Genomic DNA, 26996 nt, shown 5'->3' with positions numbered 1-26996 from the left:
CAGAATTCTCTTGAGAACATTTCAGATGAAATCGCTAAGTACTCCTCCCTCCTAGCTAGGGACCTACACTGAAGCAACGCACGATACCTCAGCAACAGCAAAAAGAACCTTTGATACTCTGGACATGGACTTTCTTTTCAAAATGCTGCAAATCTCCTGGGTACTACCAGTTCTAGTTTTAAAGAGCTGCCAACCACCCTCAGTAAGGAAAAACAGGAAGTTAAATTTGACTTACTTAGTGCTCTGGAATGATCGGGGTTTCTGATACCTTTCATTTTTAACCTCTGCAAAAGCATAGCTGAAGTGAGCTGACGAACAAGATACACAGACATGGAGTAATTCTACAAAAAGAGTAATTAAAGATGAAGTATTGATTTAACACTGTACTTCCACTACAGCAAAAAGTTACTGAATTTTTGTTTGGTAGTTATGGAAATACTTTGTGAAGTACTGACAGATGACTTCATTACTATGAAAGTCAGCAGTCTGCCAGAATTCTTCTGCTATCCAAGTCAATTTATCTCACTCCAGTTGTGACTTGACTACAAAAAAATATTCTCCACAACCAAGAGACAATCTGGGCTTTTTCTTGAAAAGATGACTTAGACTGGCAATACATTTTCTTAAAACATGCAGTCTGTAAGAGCTTCTTGTGTTTGTCTCCTACACATTTCCCTTTTTCCACTGACACTATCTTAAAGCAGAGCTCAAAGACAAACTTGCTATAAAGAAATGATTGATGTTGTTTTGGGAGCAAACACCACCTCCAAATGGCACACAACAGCATCAATTTCTTTGTACCTTGAGCTTGCTGCTTTTAAGCCAAGCCTCATTATATCATACCCGCTCCTCTCAGGCTGGCCATATTCCCTAGCATTTACTGCTGTTTCCTAATTCATGCCACTTGCCAGCTTCCTTTGTTCAGGATTTCCTCTCCAAGGTCACAAGTGAGGAGAAGAATCTGCAAGTCTCACCACTGCAGAATAATAATGGTTTCATCTGCATAACACTCACAACCTGCAATCCCTCATTTCCACTCCCTGCCGGCCACCTTCTTGTAGCTCTTACACAACCAGACACTGCACAGGAATTTTAAGAATATCTACCACCCTGCTCCTCCTTTACCAGCAATACCAGAGACAGCTCTTACCTAGATGAACAGATAAAGTTATCAAAATGCACAGGAAGCCACTAAGACAAATGTCTTGCTTTCCCTATCCTCGCAAAGATGGACTGCTTTGTACTGTTTATTGCCTACAGGATTAATATTACAGACTCTAGCCTGATAAGCTCTCTAGGATGACTGGGATAAATACCTCCTCTCCTCAGAAGCCCTCTTCTATCAGAGAAGTAGATGCTAATAAGCCCTTACTGTATCAGCCTACTGTATACTTACTGTATAAGCCCTACTGTATCACCCTTGGGGACAGCATGGAGTGTCGTTTAGAAGATGAATAGCAAAGGCCTGCTATGCAAGTTCTTCTACTTAGAAAAGCTAAGGCCTAAGCAGTCACCTGGCCATTTGAAGGGCCAATTCCTTTTAAACCAATAACTTCTCATTTCCTCAAAACCAGAAATTTACCTACAGGGACCGGAGAGCAAAAGGTATCACACCTCTCACCACCTGCTTCATCTCCTGCCACTGAAACCCAGCACACTTTCCCCCCCCTCAGCGCAGCTCTCCATGAAGAACTGCATTATGAAGATGCTTTTCTCTCTCTCCCCCCCCCCCCCAGGTCTCCAATACTCCCTATATCTGCACTCAAGTCAGCTCCCCCTCAAGTTACCCCAACTTCCAGGAATACTCTTCCTTTTTAACAATGGGCACGTGGCTTAGATACCCTTACAGACGCACACCACTATGGCCCAAGCACAGCATCACCAAGATGTATCACTCTGCAGCAGTTGGCACTAGCAGCCTGACACCTTCCCTGTACACTTTCCAGGAACTTGCCACCAAGGAGCTTTCCAAGCTGGAAATTCCACCTGTTTTACTTTATTTACAAGTGCAGTTTTAATGGAGAAAAGACATTTTCATGTAAAAATAAGGAATCTCAAAAGAAAAGATGGAAATATCCATGAACTAGTTCTCCCTACAAAATAAAAATTCCTTTTGTAGAACTATTTGGTATCATTTGGTTAGAAAATACAAAAACATCAAGAGCAAATGCATGTCTCCTCTCCCACTCACAGGGCCTTAGCACATCTGGTCACTTTAAAAAGCCTTCCTCCAATAGATTGCCACAAAAAAATGAGAAAAAAACTTTACGACATGGCTACATAACCTCATGTTTATATGATTACACCATTAGGCCACAAAGTAGCTTCCCCTTTTATGTCTGAACTGTTCTGTGTTTACACCACAAAAAGACTATTTCTGACATATTTCAGGCAACCCCTAATGGCAAACTTGCCCAAAAAAGTTCTCAAAGAAAGCCATACTCTCCATCTATGTGAACTCTATATGGAAGTCTTTGCAACCTGTATGCAAGTTTTGTGTGTTACTGTAAGCTACTGTACTTCTAGAGCTAGCTTTGTTTCCTGGCATCAAAAATAAACACAGCCACTTTATAACACCGCATGCCTTGCCGGCAGTGGGTTAGAAGGAACACTAGACAAGGTTATTCAGACTACTGCCCACATCCTACAAAACATACAGCTTACCTTTCCAATTTCAGATGCCCAGGAAATGGAAATCTGGTTTGGCACTGCTGATGATAACCTAACTAGAGATGTTATATTCAAGGGACGCCCAGGTCGCTTCTGTTCAATTCCACTTTTTGGTGGTGGAGCATATCCCTACGGGAAGAAGAGACAAAACAAAAAGCATTACCAAGTCTTCCCTCTGTACTCTGAAACCTGCTTAAACAATTTATTAGTTTAAAACCAACAGCAAATTAGTTTAAAAGGCAGCAAGTCACAAACTGTTAATTCAGTCTTTCATGTCTAAAGAATGGTTCATTGATCTTATTTAAGAAACAGTAAATTCAATTCTTGTCCCAAGAGATCGACAACCCCTTGATGTCTGCTTTGCATTAGCTACACCTAGCTTCATAAGCAACAGGTTGTTATTTGTACACTCCAGTGAGGGCCCTGAAGATGAGCTATGCATAGAATACCAGGTATATTTAAGAGCTAAAAGACTTTGCTGCTGTCAGCAGAAGAAAAAATCTACTAGGTACTAAGAAATTCTTCAAAGCTGTGCAAATAATCTGGACCACTTTCTGTAGTTTTACGGCATATAATGCTTGCCAACTGAATTAGAAGCCATCCAGCTCCCTTTTGCTTCTAGGCAAGCACACTTCAAGCAGAAGATACTTGTGCTATGCGAAGCACGTGGCCCAACTGCAGCTTATTCATCTCATCCTGCAACTGTCACTGTGAAAGCAGCCAGTCTGTAACAGGAACCCGGAATCTGGAGATCAAGCAGACATCCTGCAGTCCGGTCATCTCAATCTCATCTTGCATCAGGATGCCAATAAGAGACTGGAGCCTGCATCTTGCACAGAAGAACTGACTGACAGATTTCATCCTGTTCAAGACACTGTTGTTCTACGCTAGAAACTCTCCAGAAACAATACACTGAAAAAATACATTTTTTAATGAAGAGTTAACACTGTGAGAAACTAAGTTGTGTTTTTGCAGTAGAGAACTAATTTTCTGTATTCAAAGGTAGTTGTGTAATCATAATAAGGAGAAATGGTAAGTAGATAAGTGGACAGTAGAAGGCCTCACTGTTCCAACATAAGGTGGAAGCTTGAGAAAAACAGGATGAGCAGTGTGAGAACAGTAAAACAAAGATCACAAGTTCTCAAAACATAAGAAAGGAGAAATTAAAGGGTTGAAAAAAAGAAGAATTGTACACATATGGTATAGAGGAGCGTCGAGTAGCTTGTGAACCTGTAGTACTCAGCCAATGAGGAAACAGGGGAGGTGATCAGGTGTCGGGTAATAGGGAATAAAAGGTTATGATTTGTTTACTAAAATGTGCTCCTAATTGACAGGACGCCCACCATTGCAATCGTGAATAAAATAGCTTCACAAAAGGTCCTGTCTGAAGAAAATTAGTTGAGATTTTTCTCATAATTTGGGGGCTCGTCCGGGATCTTGTCGCCTGCTGAAGCTTTCTTGCCACCACAGACAGGAAGGTGCACCCCACTGATTTCAGCGGTCCCATCGGGGGTGGTGGGTCATCTTGGTATGGCCGGCAAAAGACCGAGACCGTTAATCTGAAGACAGGATCTGCGAAGCTCTGGGGAGAAGGGAGGCCAGCACTGACATACCACAGACACAGCTGAGACATAGTCCAGCCCCGATCAGGAACAGGCACAGGGATTACTGCTGATAACCTGGACCGGGAAGCTGTGCACGGACTAAGGTAAGGGAAATTTTACCGTATCTTGCCTCGGGTTGGGTTCGGGGAGACTCTTGTATGGAACGTGAATGAGAAGCACTTTTAGTGCAAAGCGAGCGTGGAGTCCCGATCCGCGAGGTTCTGTAGTCCCGCAAGGGGATGAACAAAGTCCACTCGGCTGGAGAGGGATGAAGCAAAAGAGAGTCTCGGGGGGTTTGGGCCCTTAGGTGTACAGTACCCCGAGCATGGTGAAGTGAGGTGCTTGGCGATACACCTCACCTCTGTCCTAATCCTAGGTGAAGGCGTGTGGTACCCTCCGGGTGGTAAAGTCCACAGCAGCACGTCAGGAAGAGATGGGGATTAAGGGTTCCAAGAGTCAGCAGGGTGGGGATGGAGACCCCAGGACTGTGCCTAAAGATAGTCGTTTGGAGAGAATAAGAATTTGGAAAAGCAATCCAAAAACTAGGGAAAAAGATTAAAAAATATATAATTAAAAAATGGTTTGAAATTGTATAATTGTCTGGCCTAAAAAGCCAATAAAAGGAACTTCAGAATTTTGGCCAAAATATGGGTCTGATGAAAATTCAGGCTTTGAATTTATATGTAAACAATAAGACGCCTTTTTTGGATGAGGAATCAAGTTATGCTCCCTATAATCCTAATATTGCACTGGAGGCAGTGGCAGCTGCTCCAGGAGGGGAGACAGGGACTGCAATCGATGCTGTCCCTGGAGAAGTCGCGCCTGGAAGCGTGGAGTGGCAGGAGCGGGGGTGGGGGGGGTGGGCTGGCAGGGCCGATGCGGGGCCGGTGCCACTCCCCCCTTACCAGCAGAGAGGTTAGGAGTTTTAAGAAGGAAATGAAGTCTTTAATTGAGGGCCTAGCAAAACAGCCAAATCCGTTTCTAAAGGCCTAATTTGTATTCTCGGGGGGGAAATGTCAATCCTGAGTATGTGTCCTGGTTTCAGTTAGGACAGAGTTAATTTTCCTCCTAGTAGCTGGTAGGGTGCTGTGTTTTGGCTTAGGATGAGAAGAGTGCTGATAACATGCTGATGTTTCAATTGTTGCAGAGCAGTGCTTACACCAAGCCAAGGACGTCTCAGCTTCTCGCTCTGTCCTGCCAGTGGGCAGGCTGGGGGTGCAGCAGGAGCTGGGAGGGGACAGACCCAGGACAGCTGACCCAAACTAGCCAAAGGGGGTATTCCATCCCATCTGACGTCATGCTAAACAATATATAGGGGTGGCTAGCCGGGGGAGGGGGGCCGGCTGCTCGGGGTTAGGTTGGGCATCGGTCAGCGGGTGGTGAGCAATTGCATTGCGCATCACTTGTTTCGTACACGTTATTAGTAGTAGTACGATTATCATCATTATTGTTATTATCATTATTGCTATTATTATTTTCCTGTCTTAATAAACTGTCTTTATCTCAACTAACAGGCTTCACTTTCCCGTTTCTCTCCCCCATCCCAGAGAGGGAGGTGCACGATGTACTCTGATGCCATGAAGCTATAAAGGGCCAGAGCCCATCTCTATTTATGGAGTGACGGGGAGATCTCAGCAGTTAACTGTATCAGAGGCTGAAGTGAGTCTGACTGGGAATGAGTGGGAAAAGCACCACATTGTGACTGGCCCGGATGCTCCGTGCATCCTTGGCATAGACCACCTTAGAAGAGGATGTTTCAAGGACCCAAAAGGGTTCCGGTGGGCTTTTGGCATAGCTGCCTTAGAGACAGAGGGCATTAAACAATTATCTACCTTGCCCGGTCTCTCGGAGGACCCTTCTGTTGTGGGGTTGTTGAGGGTCGAAGAACAGCAAGTGCCAATCGCTACCACAACTGTGCACTGGCGGCAATATCGCACCAACCGAGACTCCCCGATTCCCATCCATAAGCTAATTCGTCAACTGGAGAGCCAAGGAGTGCTCAGCAAGACTCATTCACCTTTCAGTAGTCCCATATGGCCAGTGCGAAAGTCTAATGGTGAGTGGAGGCTAACAGTGGACTATAGGGGTCTGAACGAAGTCACACCACCACTGAGTGCTGCAGTGCCGGACATGCTGGAACTCCAGTACGAACTGGAATCGAAGGCAGCCAAGTGGTACACCACAACTGATATCGCTAATGCACTTTTTCTCCATCCCTCTAGCAGCAGAGTGCAGGCCACAGTTTGCTTTCACTTGGAGGGGTCTCCAGTACACCTGGAATCGGCTGCCCCAGGGGTGGAAACACAGCCCTACCATTTGCCATGGACTGATCCAGTCTGCGCTGGAGCAGGGGGAAGCTCCTGAACACCTGCAGTACATCGATGACATCATTGTGTGGGGTGACACAGCAGAGGAAGTTTTCGAGAAAGGGAAGAAAATAGTCCAAATCCTTCTGAAGGCAGGTTTTGCCATAAAATGAAAAAAAGTCAAAGGATCTGCACGAGAGATCCAGTTTTTAGGAATAAAATGGCAAGATGGACGCTGTCAAATCCCAATGGATGTGATCAACAAAATAACAGCTATGTCTCCACCAACTAGCAAAAAAGAAACACAAACTTTCCTAGGCGTCCCGGGGTTTCGGAGAACGCACATTCCAAATTACAGTCTGATTGTAAACCCGCTCTACCAAGTAACCCGTAAGAAGAATGAGTTTGAATGGGGCCCTGAGCAACGACAAGCCTTTGAACAAATCAAGCAGGAAATAGTTCATGCAGTAGCCCTTAGGCCAGTCCGAACAGGACCAGATGTAAAGAATGTGCTCTACACCGCAGCCGGGGAGAATGGCCCCACCTGGAGCCTCTGGCAGAAAGAACCTGGGGAAACTCGAGGTCGGCCCCTGGGGTTTTGGAGTCGGGGATACAGAGGGTCTGAGGCCTGCTACACTCCAACCGAAAAAGAGATATTGGCAGCATATGAAGAAGTTCGATCTGCTTCGGAGGTGGTCGGTACTGAAGCGCAGCTCTTCCTGGCACCCCGACTGCCGGTACTAGGCTGGATGTTCAAAGGAAGGGTCCCCTCTACACATCATGCAACTGATGCTACCTGGAGCAAGTGGGTTGCACTGATTACTCAGCGGGCTCGAATAGGAAACCCCAGTCGCCCAGGAATCTTGGAGGTGATTATGGACTGGCCAGAAGGCAAATACTTTGGGATATCATCAGAGGAGGAGGTGGTCCGTGCTGAAGAAGCCCCACTGTACAACCAGTTACCAGAGAATGAGAAGAAATATGCCCTGTTCACTGATGGGTCGTGTCGTATTGTGGGAAAGCATCGGAGATGGAAGGCTGCTATATGGAGTCCTACACCACGAGTTGCAGAAGCTGCTGCGGGAGAAGGTGACTCGAGTCAGTTTGCAGAAATGAAGGTCATTCAGCTGGCTTTAGATATTGCTGAAGGAGAAAAGTGGCCAGTTCTCTCTCTCTCTACGGATTCATGGATGGTAGCAAATGCCCTGTGGGGGCGATTACAGCAATGGAAGCAAAACAACTGGCAGCGCAGGGGCAAACCCATCTGGGCTGCTGCATTGTGGCAAGATACTGCTGCCCTTGTAGAGAACCTGGCTGTAAAGGTATGCCACGTAGATGCTCATGTGCCCAAGAACTGGGCTACTGAAGAACATCAGAACAACCAGCAGGTGGATCAGGCTGCTAAGATTGAAGTGGCTCAGGTGGATCTGGATTGGCAGCATAAAGGTGAATTATTTATAGCCCGATGGGCCCATGACACCTCAGGCCATCAAGGTAGAGATGCAACATACAGATGGGCTCGTGATCGAGGGGTGGACCTGACCATGGACGCTATAGCACAGGTTATTCATGACTGTGAAACGTGTGCTGCAATCAAGCAAGCCAAACGGTCAAAGCCTCTTTGGTATGGAGGACGATGGCTGAAATATAAATATGGAGAGGCCTGGCAGATTGATTACATCACACTCCCTCAAACTCGCAATGGCAAGCGCCACGTACTTACAACGGTGGAAGCAACCACCGGATGGCTGGAAACATATCCTGTGCCTCATGCCACCGCCCGGAACACTATCCTGGGCCTTGAAAAGCAAGTCCTATGGTGACATGGCGCCCCAGAAAGAATAGAGTCAGACAATGGGACTCATTTCCGAAACAACCTTATAGACACTTGGGCCAAAGAGCATGGTATTGAGTGGGTGTATCACATCCCCTATCATGCACCAGCCTCCGGAAAAGTTGAACGATACAATGGACTGTTAAAGACTACATTGAAAGCAATGGGCGCTGGGACATTCAAAAATTGGGATACGCATTTGGCAAAGGCCACCTGGTTAGTCAATACTAGGGGATCTGCCAACCAAGCTGGACCTGCCCAATCAAACCTGTTACGTACTGTAGAAGGGGATAAAGTTCCTGCAGTGCATGTAAGAAATATGCTGGGGAAGACAGTCTGGGCTACTCCTGCCTCGGGAAAAGGCAAACCCATTCGTGGAATTACTTTTGCTCAGGGACCTGGATGCACATGGTGGGTAATGCAAAAGGATGGGGAGGTCTGGCGTGTACCTCAAGGGGATTTAATACTGGGTGAGAGTAGCCCATGAGTTGAATTGTATCATGTTAATTACCATATAATACTGTATGTCATCACTAGTATGACTGCTATATACCATAGATGGAAATGGCGATTAATTAGAATGTACAGGAAAGAGTGTAACCTGAGCATGACGTAAATGGTATGGAATAAGGGGTGGCTAGATGTCCTGGTTTCAGTTAGGACAGAGTTAATTTTCCTCCTAGTAGCTGGTAGGGTGCTATGTTTTGGCTTAGGATGAGAAGTGCGCTGATAACACCCCAATGTTTTAATTGTTGCAGAGCAGTGCTTACACCAAGCCAAAGATGTTTCAACTTCTTGCTTTGTCCTGACAATGGGTAGGCTGGGGGTGCAGCAAGAGCTGGGAGGGGACAGACCCAGGACAGCTGACCCAAACTGGCCAAAGGGGTATTCCATCCCATCTGACATCATGCTGAACAACAGATATAACAATTATTATTATTTTCCTGTCTTAATAAACTGTCTTTATCTCAACTCACAGGCTTCACTTTCCCATTTCTCTCCCCCATCCCAGAGAGGGAGGGGGGAGGGTGAGCGAACGGCTGCATGGTGTTTACCTGCCAGCCCGGTTAAACCACAACAGTATGTTATTCACTGGAGAAGAATGTTTGGGGGGGGGGGGGGGGGGGATGATTCGGCAGGCAGCTATGCAAGAACAAGAATGAACTAACACAACACAACACGCACACACCCCCTAGCACCCCCTGGACCGAGAGTAATTCTGATAGAGCAGAAATATCTGCTTATCTAACTGGGATAATAACAACCCACAACACAGAAATCACATGAGAGACTCAGGTTCAGAATGAGAAAGTACTCGGGGATGAATCCTGAGGACCCGGTAGCCCAAGGGCTCTTTAAAGTTCATTTTATGATTAAAGCCTGGCAGGTATACAGAAAAAGCTCCAGAAGGTGGGAGGATGTAGTGAACAGTGTAGGTAGTATGAAGGTGTATGCCAGGAGGGGAAATGAGAAGGAAAAGTAGAGAGCGAAACATGGCATTCACAGCGTACTGGGTAGTGAGGCAGAGGGGGAGATAGAGGGCCCAGGATGGAAAGGAGAGGAAGAGAGACAAAGGAAGGACAGACAAGGAAGACTGCCTGCGTTGCAGCCTAAATCCTAGCAGGGACAGGCTTTGAGAAGATGTTTCAAGTGTGGCCAGGCCGGCCACTTCAAACAGGAATATCCGGAGTGGAAGAATGAGGAGAGATTGCTATTATAAATTCAGAATAGGGGAGTCAGGGCTTCTCAGAAAGCTAGTTCCCTGATAAAGGAAAAAGTGTACCTCAAGGGCTCCTCAAGTGTACCTCAGTGGGGATCACTTCACAATTATTGTTACGGGCAAAACAGACATAGCATAGGAAGATTAATAAAACTTATTACCTATTTCTGACAGGCTGGAGCAGTGAGAAACAGAGAAACAAGCTGGGGGTACCTTCCCCCATCCACTCTCTTCCACCTCTTCCCTGCCCTGAGTGGTGCAGGGGGGCTAGGAGCGGGGGCTGCCATCAGTCCATGGTGCTGCTCACAAACAGTTTCCACTGCTCTTTCCTTTCACAATCGTTCTCCCCCCTGCTCTGTTCTGGGGTCCCTCTCGTGGGGTGCCGACCTTCCTGGGGTGGTCCTGCGTGGGCTTCTCCACAGGCAGCGAAAAACAGGCTCTTTGGGAGCTGCTCCAGGTGTGGGTCTGTGCCGTGGGGTTCATTTGTCAGGAGCGGGTTGGTCTGGCTTGGGACCCCCTGGGGTCCAACCCCCGCGATCACCTGCTCCTGCGTGGGCTCCTCTCCACGGGCTGCAGTGTGGAGATCTGCTCCACTGTGGTACACCACGGGCTGCGGGGGTCTGCCTTCCCCACCAGGGGCCTCTCTGTGGGCCGCCAGGGGGGCTTCGGCTCTGGTACCTGGAACACCTCTGCGCTACACTCCCCCTCCTCTACATTGACCTTGGTGTCTGCAGGGAGGTTTCTCACTCCTCGCTCTCCCAGCTGCTGTTGTGCAGCAGCTTTTTATTTTTTGCTTTTCTTGGATGTGCTCTCACAGAGGCACAAACTGCATTGCTCAAGGCTCGGCTCTTGGCAGCGGTGGGCCCCTTTGGAGCCAGATGAAACTGGCCCTTATCTAACATGGGGCAGCTGATAGATCCTTCTCACAGGTGTTACCAGTGCAGCCCCTCCACTACCAGAGCCTCACCCTGTGAACCCAATATAATGGGGCAGCTAGGTCATTGCTGGCCTGTAAAGTATCAGGAATTAAACTAACTAATGAAACCCTAACTGCGATGGGGGTAGAAGGGACTGGGATAACAGTGCCACTTTTTGGGGACACCAAGCTGAGACCAGGGATAGAACGATCACTGGGCAGTTATTGTATGCACCCCAGGCATACAATACTAACTCGTTGGGAAAGGATTTGATAATTACATTGGGCATTCAAATAGTAAATCGCTAGACTGGAATAATGGTGTTGTTAATGGGGTACTCTCAGACCCGAGAGCAAAGATATATTCACCAATGACTGGAAAGACCCTGAAATGGGGGTGGAAGCAGCAATACAGATGGACAATTTTACCTCAGGGTTTTACAGGGCCACCAATGTACTTGGGCAAGTTCTAGAACAGATTTTGGAGCAATTCCAACCTCCTGAGGAGGTGTTACTGTTACAATATGTGGATGATCTTTTATTGTCAGGACAGGAGAAAACATCTGTGAAGGAAGCCACTAACAAGCTATTCAGCTTTCTGGGAAAACAGGGATTGAAAATATTGGAAATTAAAATTAAATTTGTAGAAAGAGTAGTCAAGTATTTAGGGCATCTAGTGTCTGAGGGGGAATGAAGAATAAATCCAGAGGGGATTCAGGGAATTGTTGAGCTACCCCTACCCAAAACTAAAAAGAACTAAAAAGCTTTAAGAGAAAGAGGTTTTTAAGGAATTAGGAGTCACAAACTCCAAAGGAAAATAGATACTCCCTGAAGGGAGAGAAATGCTAAAGAAAGTGCTAACGAGGCAAATATTAACTGTTTTGCATCAAGAGGGTCATTGGGGAATTCAAGCAGTGTGTGACACTGTGCTATGGAAATATGTATGTGTAGGAATATATATATATATGCTCTGGCTGAACGAGTACGCAGGAGTTGTGTAGTATGTCAAAAGGTAAATAGGAAAATTATCCACAGTCAGCCCAAAGGGGGCGAGAACCAGGAATTCAACGCTTCCAAAATGTACAGGTAGATTTTACAGAACTCCTTAGAGTAGGTAGATTTAAATGCTTATTAGTCTCAGTAGATCATTTGTCAGGGTGGGTGGAAGCTTTCCCTTCAGTATCTGCTGCTGCGAACATGGTAACTAAAATAATTCTAGAACAAATAACTACCAGGTATGGAATTGTTGAAAATACCGACTCTGATCGAGGAAACCACTTTATGTCAGAAATATTGCAAGGGCTAACGTGGACTCTAGGAATCAAGTGGAAACTTCACACTCCTTGGCATCCTTCCTCTTCTGCAAGGGTGGAGAGGACCAGACAGTAAGGAAGCAATTGACTAAGTTCTGGAAACTCGGCTTCCCCAAACAAAGCGCTTACCCTTGGCACTTCTCTGAATTCAAACTGCACCAAGAAACGATGTGGGAGTTTCACCATGTGAAATATTATTTGGATTGCTGTACAAAGGGAATGAATTACCTCAATTTGAGACAATGAGACAAAAGATGCTTTTCTTAAGAACTATATACTCAGGCTGTCGTCCTCTTTGTCATCTCTCAGGACCCGTGGACTGTTAGCTCAAACCCACCCTCGGTAGCCCTGATCCATCCATTCCGAGAAGGAGATTGGGTTCTGATGTGAACATTGAGAGAATCGAAACTGCAACCTGAGTGGGACGGACTGTTCCAAGTGCTCCTGACTACTGAGACGACAGTAAGAACGGCTGAGAAAGGGTGGACTCATACCTGGGTAAAAGCATCAGTTAACCCTGATACCTGAGAGACTGCATTAACAAAGACTTTTAAGGTTAAAACTGTTAAATTTATCTGTTGTAGACCTTTAACTTCTCCTTCAAAGGACTCTTAATGAATTAATGAGTAAAAGGAATTGAATTACACAGAACTGGAGTCTTTCCAGGGAACACTCCCTGGAAGTGGGAGAAAGCAGGGGGGGGTCTTTAACCCCCACCAGAAAAATCCTTATTAATTTGTGATTTTCATTGTTTTTCTTAATTATTATAGGGGTGTAATATATACATAGAAATGGTGTATATTAAGTTTATCTTAGTAATACCTATTCTCAATGGATTAGCAATAGGATGGAGGGAAAAAACAGCATTTCCAATTAATACAGAACATCTCTCTAGGTCTGTCTCGAAATAATTGTTGGATTTGCACCCAGATGCCTAGAAAGACTGAAAAACTGAAAAAGGCCTTGTCCCTGATTGCTATTTCCAGCAGCAACTGTGTGTGGATTCTCTAGATTTCTAAAAGTGACAGATCATACTCAGTCCCGGGAAGGAATAGATTTTTGAAGTTGAGCTCCCTACACATAATCCTGGCTAAAATATACTGTGTTATCAAAGGTGCCTTTTAAACAACATTGATAGAAAACTCAGGGGGCAATAGCACTGACCCTGGGTGTGGAAATATCCATGAAGTAGGGAATCATCCATACTGTACTGAATATGGTAGCCACAGGAATGCTAATATACATAATGCACACCAGATACAACATGAGAATCCTGTAACCGGATGGCCTGTCCCGAATGACAAGGGGTGGTACTGGCTATGTGGCAATAAAGCCAGGAAGATGCTGCCCCTAGGATGGAAGGGAGCTTGCACCCTGGGGGCAATAATTCCAAATGTAACTGTTATTGAAGACCCACAAAGCCAAAGCCCCTTGAGACCACACGCAGAATTAAGTGGACTCCAGATAATCCTCTAGTAAAATTCTCTAGCATTTCACAGTTTTGCAAGGTGGTTTTTACCTTGGTTAGGGGTGAGCGAATTAGAAAACGCTATTGTAAATATCTCAGCTATAACTGAAGAACTAGAAAGTAAGTTTGATAAGTTTGCAAAAATAGTACTCTAGAATCAAATAGTATTAAATGTATTAATAACCTCATAAGGAGGAGCGTGCACTGTAATTAATACTAGTTGCTGTATATATGTAGATCAAATAGGACGAATTTGACTGATCTCAAAAATATTTGGGAAAAAAAAAACAACAAACAACATCCTACATAGAGTAGCTCAAGATGACACTTCCTGAGGACTTAGAAAAATTTGGGAGAAACTAACTTTGAGACAATTCTATTCAGGTAACCACAAACAACTATTTGTTGGTATTGTAATAATAATGGCATTGTATATCTATCATCCCTCGTGACATCCGAAGAAGAATATTGCGCCTTAATGTTGGAAAAACTCAAGAGTGCGGTATGTGAAGAGGTGCAAAAACAACAATAGGAGTAAGAACAGAAGGGGGGGGGGGAATTGTGAGAAACTAAGTTGTGTTTTTGCAGTGGAGAACTAATTTTCTGTATTCCAAGGTAGCTGTGTAGTCATAACAAGGAGAAATGCTAAGTAGATAAGTGGACAGTAGAAGGTCTCACTGTTCCAAAATGAGGTAGAAGCTTGAGAAAAACAGGATGAGCAGTGTGGGAACAGTAAAACAAAGATCACAAGCTCTCAAAACATAAGAAAGGGGAGGAAAAAAAAAAAAAAAGGAGAAATTAAAGGGTTGAAAAAAAAAAAAAAGTACATATAGAGGAGCATCGAGAAAGGTTATGATTTGTTTACTATAATGCGCTCCTAATTAGCAGGATGCCTGCCACTGCAATTGCAAATAAAATAGCTTCACAGAAGGTCCTGTCTGAAGAAAATTAGTGGAACATGTGTGTTGTGAGAAAAATCTCATGGTCTAATGCTTAGAAACAGAGTTACTGTGAAAGAAGAGTTCTGAAAATAAAAACTAGAAATAAGCAACAATTGCTGATGTATGCTACTTCATCAGAAACTCTCCCACAGAGCACACAGCACATGTTCAATGTTCACCTAATGATACGGGAAAGCAATCTGGAGAGCTCCTGTACTAGTAGAGTCAGCACAACTTCCAGCCTCCGGTAGGAACCTGAGCAGGAGCGTCTCTACACAGTTTTATTGCACCAGAAGCGCAGCACAGCCAATATTCCCAGGCCACCTCTTCAAACAGTGGATCAGGCAACCCAGTATAAAACAGACTGTCTTGCCATTTTTAATTTATTTCAAGGATTAGGAATGATAGCCTCGATGTTTCATTTAATTCTTAGCTCCAAGGCGGAATTTTAGGAATATCTTCACACAGCATTTAGGCAGTATTTCTGAAGTTTCCAGACACTTCCCCCCCCCCCCCCCCCCCCCCAAATATTTGCCTTCATAGCTAGCACGTAAGCAAGACCAGCAGAAATTCTGCTGTATCTTTTGTCTTGCCACAGAAGTCATCTCATGCAACTCAGAACTGGAGGCCTCTTCTGCTTACTGGAAGAGCATACCATAGGATAACCACTGGATAACTACTGCCCTTAATCCAGGGAGGACTCAATAGTTATCATTTACCAGGTTTCCAGAGCAGTTCTACCACTAGTCCATACTCTTCCCTGGAAAGCCCACCCATGGCTGTACTTCAGTACTGCCCTTTATTAATCATTTGCACAGGGCTACTGCCTGCAGCAACAGAACAGGGACCCAGGTCTGCCAGGCCAGAGCAGAGGACAGCAATTGCTGAAAGAAGTCTTCCAAAACTGGTTCTCGCCCCAGATAAGTGACAATAGCTATGAGGAGTCTTCCCACGTGTGCTTTATCACAGAATATGGAAGCAGCAGATGTCAAGAAAAACCCAAATAGTTGCATTCTTTGCTTTTTTACACATCTCCCATTTTTCCCTTTTTGAAGGCTGACCACTGCTCACATGCTTCAATTCAGTCAAGCTTTTGATGTTTTCTCCCACAAAGCAAAGACCCTCAGGGGTCAGACTCAATCTTGTACTCCTAAAACACATTAAGGTCTTCTGTTCCTAGCCTTCTGGGACTTAAAGAGAGAATGCTCTGCTTGCCTATCACAACCAGCATGGCCTAATACTGCTCAGTTAGGCTGCCAATTCTAGCAGCTAGCATGTGCCAGAGTTATTTGGGTCTAAGTCTTCCATACTTCTTCCAAGAACCATAACAGTCAAAACACGTGGACTCTGCTGTAACCAAAAAAAAGTATCAAAAGAAAGTCTGATTGTTCTTCCATGTGGTCATTTCCAGCCTGCCTTGACAGATTTCATTTTTGTCCTTTGAAAGAGACCTGCAGTGGTCTAGAGAGGTTTCCTTGGAAGAAAAGCAGGTTACTTCTTCGGACTTTTGGGTTTTGTCTTGCCTACACTCACATGAGAAGGCAACAGGAGAATCACCTGTTGTAGACATTACATATAAAATCCTCGTTACTTGCCAAGACACCAGCATGCAATGCTCCATGTTTATTCTTTTCAAGTCAGAAGACACACTGTAAGAGGTAGGCACAGACAGTTGCAGGAACAGAAGAAAACACTGTGGTAGCACGAGCTGGCACAACCTAAAGCAGTATTGGCACACTGGCAGCACTTCTCTGAAGTTTCTGATAAGAATCGCAGCCAAGGAGATAACCTAGAATAATTCAGACATCTGCAGAGGCATGAACTGCTATACGAGGAAAAGGCAGAACAGTACTCATTTAAGAATTGTACAAGTTGACAACAGAGACTGGTATCACCGATTAGTTACCTAACACTACTGAAGCGGACAATTGTTGTCTCTGAGGCAGGAAAGTTGCCAAGACAAAAGTCACTTTATTTACTTCCTCACTTAAGGTTTCTATTGAACAGAACAACAAGCCATCTTACAGCGTGCAGAAAGAACCTACAGGACTTTCACTTTGCTTCAGATTTAAATCCAAAAATCACAGAATTTTTGCTACAACTGTAGCGTGTTACACATAAAATGGATAGCATAACACAGTGTAACGGGTATAAGGTATATTAACAAGACTGAGAAGAATCAGTCATTGATATCCACAGGATAAACATCAGACCCAATTCTTTTGGGTTGCTTGAAGAAAGGAAAACCTTCAAGTTTATCACAGAACAGCTTGTGTCTGCAGGAAGTACTGACCAGGAAATGTCTCAAAGAAACACTTTTAGATGCTCAAGACAGAAGAGTGGTGCAATCGTTATAGAAGCAGGTAGAGTCATTTAGGTTGAGAGGCAAGAAAGTCATGGTTGCACATGAAGGGGAGGCAGCACAAGGGAAAAACAGGACATGATAAACATATCTGACATGCCAAGAAGGTGGATAACATTTCACACCTCCATTCCCATCAAACATTTTACATATACTGCTGGAAAAACTATTTTTCCATCTTCCAGAAGCATTTCAGAATGAATTAGGTAAGAGTTTCCCCCATTCTGTTGTACAGAAATACCTGTTTCAGAGATTTGTTCAGAAATAGGAATGCTGCTCCCTTTTCACATATATTCGAGACTCAAGGTGGCCCTGCCCACCCAGTAATTTTTACAGTAGAAACCAAAGTGCCTGACTGCTAACACTGTTCTATTCCAGCAACTGCTGGGAGCCCTACAACATGCCCGCTCATCATCCCTGCAATGAACACTGCTCTAACCAGAGAGGTGCAGAACAGTATACAAACATCCACAAGATGATGTTTCCTCACAACAAGTAGGAACTCGCACCAGTACACAAATAGATATACTAACCAGTGAGGGCTACTGCCAATCAAGTCAAACTCAATTTTAAGACCCATAAAGAAGATTTCTCGTGTTCTTGTTGTATTGCCTGCACAGATGAGGCTTACTACAATTGGCTAAAATGTAATTAAGCCATGCGATAGCTGTATCATGGCTGATAGCAGTAACGGCTACCTCACAGATAATAAAGTGCTGGATTATTTTAGCAAGCTAGCATTACAGAAAGACAAACACCCCAAGTCAAAGAAACCACAAATACGTGCAAGCACAAGCTTACCGGCAATGGAAACAGCTTCCCATTTACTTTAATGCACAAACTATTAGGGTAATTATCTTCTTGAGGACAGCTTGTCTCTGCCAGGCATAACCTATATCCCAAAAAAGAGAAGGCATAATTTTCACGTGTCACTACATTCATGTCTCCCCACAAACATCAAGACATAACTTCTTGATTAGCTAATATAACATAAAGGGAATATCATGAAACAGGTACCTTAGCTGAACTTGGACTGTGTAATCTCTCCTGCCCCCTGGCAAGAAGTCCCTATGACAAAGAGAAAGGAAAAGAGAAGCACCTATTTAGACAGCAGGTCTCATAATCCAGTCATATGCAGAAAGAACTAATACACCTATCCCATCACTAAGTTTTGCTCTTATTTTACTAAGTTATGATGCGGGGGGGGGGGGGGGGGGGGGGAACGGACAGGACACAACAGGTTTTTTTTTTGCTATCCAAAAAGACTCTGTTCACATCACAGGTCCTGTAAAAACATGAATCCCGGGACAAAAGATAAAAGCAGCCTTCCATTCTTGCAGCCAGGAAACATGCAGGGAATAAAAGCCTACCACCTCTCTAAATAGTAACAATTACTGTTTCAAATAATTATCAGCTCCTCAATAGCATCAGATTTACCCCAACTACATAAAAATTCTGTGCTAATTCCAGAAGAAGCCAGAACAGATTAATTCAGCATAACTATCGTGCAGATCATCATTCCCCACCTGCAAGCTTATGGGATGCATCAAAAAAATAAAGAATCCCCTTGTCCTGAACTTCTGTAAAAGTGGTTACCACACTATGCCAAACACTTCTTACCTGGAAATACAGATTTCTCTGACCTGCTGAGGTGTTAAAGCAAAGATAAAAAACTTCTCTTGGAACCTCTGAATACTGCTCTGTACTAGAAGAAAAAAAAAAAAAAAAAAAAAAAAAAAGAGACAAGAGGAGGTTTAGCCATTATGATTAAAATAATTGATTAGAACAGGACCTGCAAGTGAGTTTTTTCCTGAAACAACACACAAGTCATTTAAGAACACAAACAAATTGTTGTTGAACTGCAAGCCACTGTCAACAGGAAAGCAACAGAACAAATCATTCATTCAGCTATATTCAGATGGCTAATATCACATTACATTTCAGTACTAAAGAAGTTTGGCAACCTGCACTGTAATCCTCAGGGGAAGAAAGGTACAAACAACAAAATGTAACACTGGGTACCTGGAGAAAGTACCACCAGAGAGATGTTTACAACTATTTTAAGGTACTATAATGGGAAAGTGCACACCAGGAGCTATCAATGGACAGCTGGAAAATTACTCAGTGCAGAAACAGCTAGATGTAGCTAAGTTGTTGGGGAGGAAGGTAGGGAACAACTCCTAATGCCAAAGAAGCCAGCTGCACTCTGCATCTGGGAATAGTCAGCACTAAACTTTAGGGAGGGAGGGTGCCAGAAATAAAGATAACTTGCATATCAGAATCCTACTTGTCTGTCAGTGATGGCAGGCAATAGTATTTTTGTATTAAGGATTTATAGTATGTACATAGTTCTTTTCACTTGAACAGTTAGAAAACTTGACCTGAAATAAAGGTAGACTAGACTTGTCCAATGGTTTAAAGTATCCAGCAAGAAGAACAAGCCTAAAAACAACACCATTAAACCAGCCAAATGGAAGAGCTAGGCTGTCACATACACTGTAACATTAAGAGAAGAAAAATCTGCCTGGAAAACATACAAAAAGGACAAATCCAGGTGGAATAAAAACACACGCAAGTTCCTCAAGCAATTCAAATACATGGTATCATGCACATGTTAGACAGCATTTTATATTTCAAAATATTGGGACACATTTAAAATTGAAACTTGTACTGTACCAAGTGGTGGATTAAAGCTAAACCCCACATCCACAGCTGCTCTTATGGCCTCATAAAAGAATACATATGCAGTTGCCTTTCAAAGAACTGCAATGAAGCAGACTACACTCCTAGCACTGAGCTATGTGCCCGTTTGATTTCTGAATTCTTAAACACACATTTATTTCATGTCTCAGCCACTCATATCTATTAACTTGGACTATGATCTACCCATATCAATCTGAAAATATTTAATAAGTGTTTCTTTCAAATTTGCTCACGAACCCACGCTAAAGTCACTAATTCATTATTTACGCAGCAAGCCATTCCTCACTTCTCATTTACCTACTCCTCACGTAGAGCTGCAGCTCCAGCTGCTGCCATCCTCAGGTATTGCATGGCGGGAAGAATTTTAAGGCAAGCAGGTACTCAGTTACATTCCTTCTGTCCCTCTCACCCACATACAGACATTGGAGAATCAGATAACCCTACTTCTATGAGAGCTGTGCAACACCAAGAGAGCCTACGGTTTTCAAGGGAAAGAGGATTTTCATGCAATTTTAACTATAACACACTGACACCCTGATGAAGCATTCAGTTTAAGAAGCAAGCATTTCCAAAACTGAAAACAGCTGTTACAGATCATTTTCCAGCATATTACTGCCACCTCCAGATATCATTGACCAAAACCAGTAACTGCATAACAGAAATACAATGCAGAGGACACACCACATTAGATGGGAGAAGGTGACCACACATCTGGCAACAAGCCTGGTTAACTACGAGCCAACAGTTGTCCTGTAATACAGGATAATTAAGGAATGTTGAGGGATTTTTGAAACAGCAAGGAGGACATGACTTGCTGCAGCTGAGCAAACCAAGCTACCAGGACGACTACGAGAAGTTCCCATGACAGTGTTCCCACATCGCCCGATTGAGGAATTTAGAAAAATATTGTTGCCAGCAGCTGGCTTCAAGGACAAGGTCTACGTGACTGCTAATCGCAAGGGGGTTGTTTTCTTGCAGGTGGGGTTGTTTTCTTGCAGTTGGGGTTGTTTTCTTGCAGTTGTTTGTCTGAGTGCTTTTGACCAATAATCTTGTGTGAGACACTATCCGCCCCTGTTAAGTTTGCTATAAAAGTCAGGCTATTCGGGTAATAAAGGGAGAGCATGATCTGACCATACTGGTGTCTGTCGTGTTTTTGGCTGTTCTTTCTGCAACAAAGGAATATAATTAATGTATTCAGCTACTGTATAGAGTGAACGTGAGGAGGAGGGAGGAGGAAGAAGCTGGGATGAGCTATAGAGTCAGCCGATCCCAAAGCACACATTGATATCAAGCCCATCCATGCATTAAGACAATAATAGGGAGAGGGACCCTCTCCCTAACAGGATGCCATGACACAAGCACAAGTGACTACAAGTAGTGTAAGGAACACTTGCTAGTAATGCTTGCTGCTTTAGATACTGGAGGATGACTAGCATATGCCTCACTTAGGTAAATGTCACAACCCAAGATGCTTATCACTTAAAAAAACTAAAGAGTTTAGCGGGATGCAAACAGCTTGCAAAATGCTAACAGTGTTTCTAAACAGTATTACTAAATCATCACAGAACATTTAAAAAAAAAAAAAAAAGTTAAATTTCAAGCCTATTTCCAAATAAATAGGCTCAAGAATGAGGCATTTGAGTAAGCTAACTCAGACTTCGAGTTGTTTGGAAGACAAAGATCTTCTCTGCATTTTAACATCCAGTATGGCAACAACCAGCAGGCTGAGAAGCTACCAGTAAACCAAGCACAAAATTCAGCATTTGATGCCCAAAGAAAGCATCTCAATGCAAGATGCCAGAACCTGCAGAACTGTTGCCTCTGTTGCAACGAGATAAATACAAGCTAACAAAACAGTGAACTTGTTCTCCTTACACTGCAGGAACTTAACTACTGACCCTGAAATCTTTCTCCTGCTGGCCTGACAGGTGTTCTTCCCTTGTATCAAACAGATACTTTAGGTCCAAATCATTCAGACAGAAGTAACTTAATATTGAAAAGAGAGTCACGTTTATCTTTAAATCTAGGGTATCAGCAGAACACAATACTTTTTTTATTATTATTACTAAAGTGGGGCTTGGCCCTTTGGGGGGCAAGAGGTAGAGAAAGGGCAGTGCCAGCACTAAGAAGAGAAGGGAATTTCCACTTTTCCCCAGCTGGAAAAAAAATAAAAATAAAAATGTAAGCCTGGACTTCGTGCTGTCATAAGCAATACCTATCCTCCAAATTAAACAACCTGCAGTACTATCAAACACTTACCTAGACTTGTAGGTTTTATGAGCACATCTAGCACATCATAAAAAGGCAGGCTTTTCAGCTGAACGTCAGGATGAACAGGTGGAATTGGAGGGGACGGCTGCTGCATCTCAAAGTGAGCCTTAGCGTCCTGGAGAAGCACGGAGCTGACAGGGGAGGAAGGAGACTGAGGCGTGACTGAAGTAGAAGAGAGCGTGTGAATCCCAGCAACAGCTAGGTCAGGCTCCACAGGAGAGGAACTACTGTCCAAATTGAAAATGATGGGTTTTATAGCTGATAAGTCTGAGAGTCCTTCAATCGTCCTTGGGTACCGACACCTATAGAGTTCTTGGATTTTTATCTGCACTGCTGAGCTGCACCCGCTCTTCAGTAAGTGCAGTGCCCTCATCAGGAGGTCATGTTTCCGTCCACTTTTATTACGTCCAGCAAAGCCCAACAACACTTGCAGTTCAGACACACGAAAACTTGATACCATATTCTGGAAAGAGAAATCAAGAGAAGCATAAGTGCACCGATAGTATAGTAAGTCATCTGTTCTGAAGGGCATGGTGAAGACCTGAACTTCCATCGTTCCAGTTCCTCCCCAGTCATCTTAGATACTACCCATACTCTTACCCAGAACAAGAGTACAGTTAGCTTAAAGCAAAGAAGTAACGTGTCTAGGAAGGTTGAGCTTGGTTGTGTTATTGGTTATAAGGACTTGTAGTTGAGTCGTTTCCACTTTCAACACCAAAGAAACAATGCAATGCTATCCTAACTCCACAGGAAACTAGAAGCATCATCTGATACAAAATATCTCACTTCATGGAAAAAATAAAAAATAAAAAAATCAGATAAATCAGTGTTATCTGTTCTCCAGTACATTATAAGAAATAAAACAAGCGTTATAAAATAAGTTCTGCATAGTTTATTCTGAGACACTGTGGTGGTTTTACTTGGGTGGGCAGCCGAGCTCCACCACAGCCGCTCTCTCACTCCCCCTCCTCAAAGGGAAAGAGAGAGAAAATACAACACAAAGGGCTCAAGGGTTGAGATAAGGACGGGGAGATTGCGCAGTAATTATTGTGACGGGCAAAACAGACTCAGCATAGGGAGATAGTAAGATTTATTTCCTATTACTAACAAGCTAGAGAAGTGAGAAACAAAGGAAAGGAAACAAGAACACCGTCCCCTGCATCCACCCTCTTCTACCTCCTCCCCCCGAGCAGCGCAGAGGAACAGGGGTTGTGGTCAGTCTATAATGCTTTGTCTCCGCCGCTCCTTCTCAGTCACTCTCATCCCTGTGCCATGGGGTCCCTCCCATGGGATGCAGTCCTTTCCAAACAGATCCAGCGTGGGCTTCCCACAGGCAGCAGCTCTTCCAGAACTGCTCCAGATATGGGTCCGTACCACGGGGTCCATCCCTCGGGAGCAAACTGCTCCAACCTGGCTCCCCTACGGGCAGCAGCTCCTGCCAGGTCACCTGCTCCTGCGTGGGCTCCTCTCCACGGGCTACAGGTCCGGCCCAGAATCTGCTCCGGCAGGGGTCTTCCACAGGCAGCAGCCTCCGTCGGTGCATGGCCACCTGCTCCACCGTGGTCTCCTCCACAGGCTGCAGCGTGGAACCCTGCTCCACCGCGGTACTCCATGGGCTGCAGGGGGACAGCCTGCTTCACCATGGTCCTCACCACAGGCCGCAGGGGACTTCTGCTCCGGCGCCTGGAGCACCTCTCCCCCTCCTTCTTCACTGACCTTGGCGCCTGCAAGGCTGTTCCTCACTCCTCTCACTCTCCCAGCTGCTGTGTGGCGCAGCGTTTTTTTTTCCCCTGTCTTAAATCTGCTCTCACAGAGGCACAAAACGACATCGCTTATTGGCTCGGCTCGGCTCTGGTCAGCAGTGGGGCCCTTACCAAACATGGGGCAGCTTCTAGATCCTTCTCACAGAAACCACCCCTATGGCCCCCTGCTACCAAAACCTTGCCACGTAAACCCACTACAATCGCCCAGCTCTCCAATCTGTCCAGATCCCTCTGCAAGGCCTTTCCACCCTCATCCGAGTCCACAACTCCTCCAAGTTTGGTGTCGTTGGCAAATTCGCTCAGAACAACTTTTAGTCCTACATCCAAATCATTTATAAAGACATTGAAGAGGACTGGCCCTAAAATGGAGCCTTGAGGGACCCCACTAGCGATCATCCGCCAGCCAGATGTGGCCCCATTAACCACAACACTTTGAGCCCTACCCATCAGCCAATTGCTCACCCATCGTATGATGTTTTTGTTTAGCTGTATGCTGGACATTTTGTCCAGTAGGATCCTATGGAAAACCGTGTCAAAAGCCTTGCTGAAGTCCAAAAAGATCACATCAGCTGGTTTCCCTTGATTGACTAGACGGGTAATCTTATCATAAAAGGAAATCAAATTTGTTAAGCAGGACCTACCCCTCATGAACCCATGTTGGCTGGGACCAATGACTGCACTGTCCCCCAGGTGTGCCTCAATAACTTCAAGAATCATCTTCTCCATAATTTAGAGGCTAGCGCACTCATTTCCGAGGCACTCCAGGTTACAAAGTAAGATGAATGGAAACGTCAGAAGGCATCTGTTCAGACTAGCACTTTAAAAAAAAAAAAAAAAAAAAAAAAAAAAAGTTCTGATACTTTATTTCCAGTGAAGAAAGGAGAGTTCTGCAGTTGGCCTGAAGTCCCATTCCCTTTTCCCCCTCCGTATTTCCTGTGTTACTTTTGGAAAGCACCTCAGATGCGTACAATCTCAAAGGCACGTAGGTACCCAATTCCCAAACTATCTATCAATACTTACACATATCTAGATAAAGGAGCACAGTGCAGCAGAAAATGCAAGTCATGGCCCTGGCTCAAACATCAAGAGGAGCTACAAAAAGGAGAGCAATCTCTGCTAGTTAACAGCAGGGGTTTAGCCATCTCCAGAGCTACACCCTCTGAGAGCTCTTAAAAAGCAGGCTGCAAGTGAGTCAGAACACTAAGCAAGAAAACACACAAGCACAAGTTAAAAATAACCTTTGAACAACTGAGGAAAAAATAAGGCAATGCTTCTTAAACCCAAGATTGAGATAGAGCACTGCTTTCTCCAGTAGGGGAACACAATTCTTTCCCTGAGGTGTTCGTGACTGAGCTCCTCACCTACATCGGAGCAGTGTTAGTGCTGAAGAAGCCCTGGCATAGGAAATTCTCTGGTGATTGCAGCACATTTCCCACCACTGGTCAGACTATGACCAGTGGCGGGAAACGCACAGCCATCAGACCTTTCTCTATGCAGATGCCTAACTCCGCAGCCACATTTCACTGGCACAGCAGAGTTAGGCTGGGGGCAGGGAGGGCTTCGGCATCCCTGAGGCATTCAGTTGGCAGCACTTGTGCAGGTGGGGATGCCAGGCAAGGGCAATGCTTCCCTTCTCACCAAAGGCACCAATGGATCGGCCAAGAAACGCAAGGGAAGAAGGCAGGAAGAAATGAAATAAGCACCGCAAACAGTTCTCTGTGGACACACCTAAACCCCTTTGTGGGCACCCCCCGCCGAAGCCTGTCACACAAGAGCTGTAAAATAAAAGATTAAAGCCAACATGTCTGCGAGGAAATACAGCAATTTGTGCTTCATGGAGGAGACGAGCCCGGCGCCGGCTTCCACCCCGGTTCGGGCCACGGGCAGCCGCCCCGACTTTCTAAGACGTTGAGAGGGGGAGGAAGAAAGAAGGAAAAAAAATAAAGGCAAAAAAAAAAGTAACCCCACTTCCTCACGGGAAAGGCAAAGGCAGCCCTGGTCCTGGTCCGAGTTCTCGCCTCCCAAGGGGAAAGGCCGAAGTAAAACCCACCCACCCACACACCCCACACGGCCAAGGCAGCATATCGGCCCCACCGCGCCTCTCCCTCCTCACCCGCAGCTCCTCAAAATCCGCCATTTTCTACCCGCGCCTTCTCGCGCCGCCGCCGGGCCGCGCCGCCGCCACCACCATCGGGAACCCAGTGCGCGCTCCCGTCACGTGACGGGATAAGGGCGGCTCCGGCGGGGAAAACAGGCAAATAAAAATTAAAGGCCCCCGGCCGGCCCCCAACCTCGGGGAGGCAGGGAGCAGGCGGCCCGCGGGACACCGGGCAGTTTGCGGGCCTGCCCCACCTCAGGGCTAGGGGCTCTGAGGGGCGTCGCTGTAAGGGCGCCCGGCGCCATCCCGCACCCCCGGGCGCTGCTTTTTCCCTCCCAATTAAGGGCGCCGCTTCTTCCAAAATTAAGTTTAAGTACACAAATATGTCTTTTAGGTAACCTCTAGGCCCCTCATTTCAATTATCACCATCCTACAGGCAAATATACGCACATCCTACAAGGCCTCGCACACGACTTAGGCAGAATTAAAATTCAAATTATTCACCAAAAGCTCCCATAAACTCGTGGTTCAAGTGTATTAAATGAGAAGATCAGACTCCAGCAGTAATTTTATAGCTTTCCTAGTTTTGTCCATCTAATTGAAAACACATCATTTGTGTTACAGTGATAATGAGAGAGGGAGTGAGGAGAATCTTATCAAGTAGAGATAGAGCACTGACAGCATTAAACTAGGATGCTACTTAGCGTCTTTGCTAACTATGGTGCACTGTGCAAATTAACTAAAGCAAGAAGCCTTGGGCCCCTTACCAAGGCCAGTCTCCTAATAAGAGTGTGAGCCTATCTTAAGAAACTGGCAGAAACTGGTCCTGATATTGTATAAACTCACTTTAGGATAGAATAAATCTTGTAGTTAAAATTTAATGAGAACAAGATATATGACATCTCGTTATCTGTTGACCTTTAGTTATGCTGAAACTTGAGCCAACTCGGCATTCCTGCGGCTTGGAAAACAACTGATTCAGCCAACTCGGCCTTCTTTAGCAAAAGGTGAAAAGTACACCATGAGG

The 26996-nt window shown here is 44.9% G+C and overlaps 1 protein-coding gene across 18 annotated transcripts in view; it reads right to left on the bottom strand.

The window, feature by feature from the left end:
* The window catches only part of LOC311426289 (E3 SUMO-protein ligase PIAS2-like), a 64195-nt gene extending 37688 nt beyond the window's left edge, over positions 1-26507 (bottom strand). For 10 of the 18 annotated variants that reach the window (XR_014686649.1, XR_014686651.1, XM_084502590.1 and 7 more), the window contains exons 1-7: positions 25985-26111; positions 22097-22571; positions 18755-18839; positions 18152-18202; positions 17936-18026; positions 2665-2799; positions 236-341 (exon numbers count right to left, since the gene is read on the bottom strand). Coding sequence is in view for 15 of the 18 variants with exons in the window: in XM_084502590.1 (XP_084358716.1) it covers positions 236-341; positions 2665-2799; positions 17936-18026; positions 18152-18202; positions 18755-18839; positions 22097-22571; positions 25985-26008 (967 nt within the window). In the remaining 3 variants the exon portion in view is untranslated. Of the gene's footprint in view, positions 1-235; positions 342-2664; positions 2800-17935; positions 18027-18151; positions 18203-18754; positions 18840-22096; positions 22572-24512; positions 24689-25847; positions 25867-25984; positions 26112-26473 lie in introns of those variants that run through there. The other 8 variants (XM_084502583.1, XM_084502578.1, XM_084502579.1 and 5 more) reach the window with 5 other exon arrangements.
* Positions 26508-26996: the final 489 nt, after the last annotated feature.

This window comes from Aythya ferina, assembly GCF_964211825.1.
Source record: "Aythya ferina genome assembly, chromosome: W".
NCBI lineage: Eukaryota > Metazoa > Chordata > Aves > Anseriformes > Anatidae > Aythya > Aythya ferina.
The sequence above is the reverse complement of the archived record's forward strand: the minus strand, read 5'-3'. Positions and strand labels throughout refer to the sequence as shown.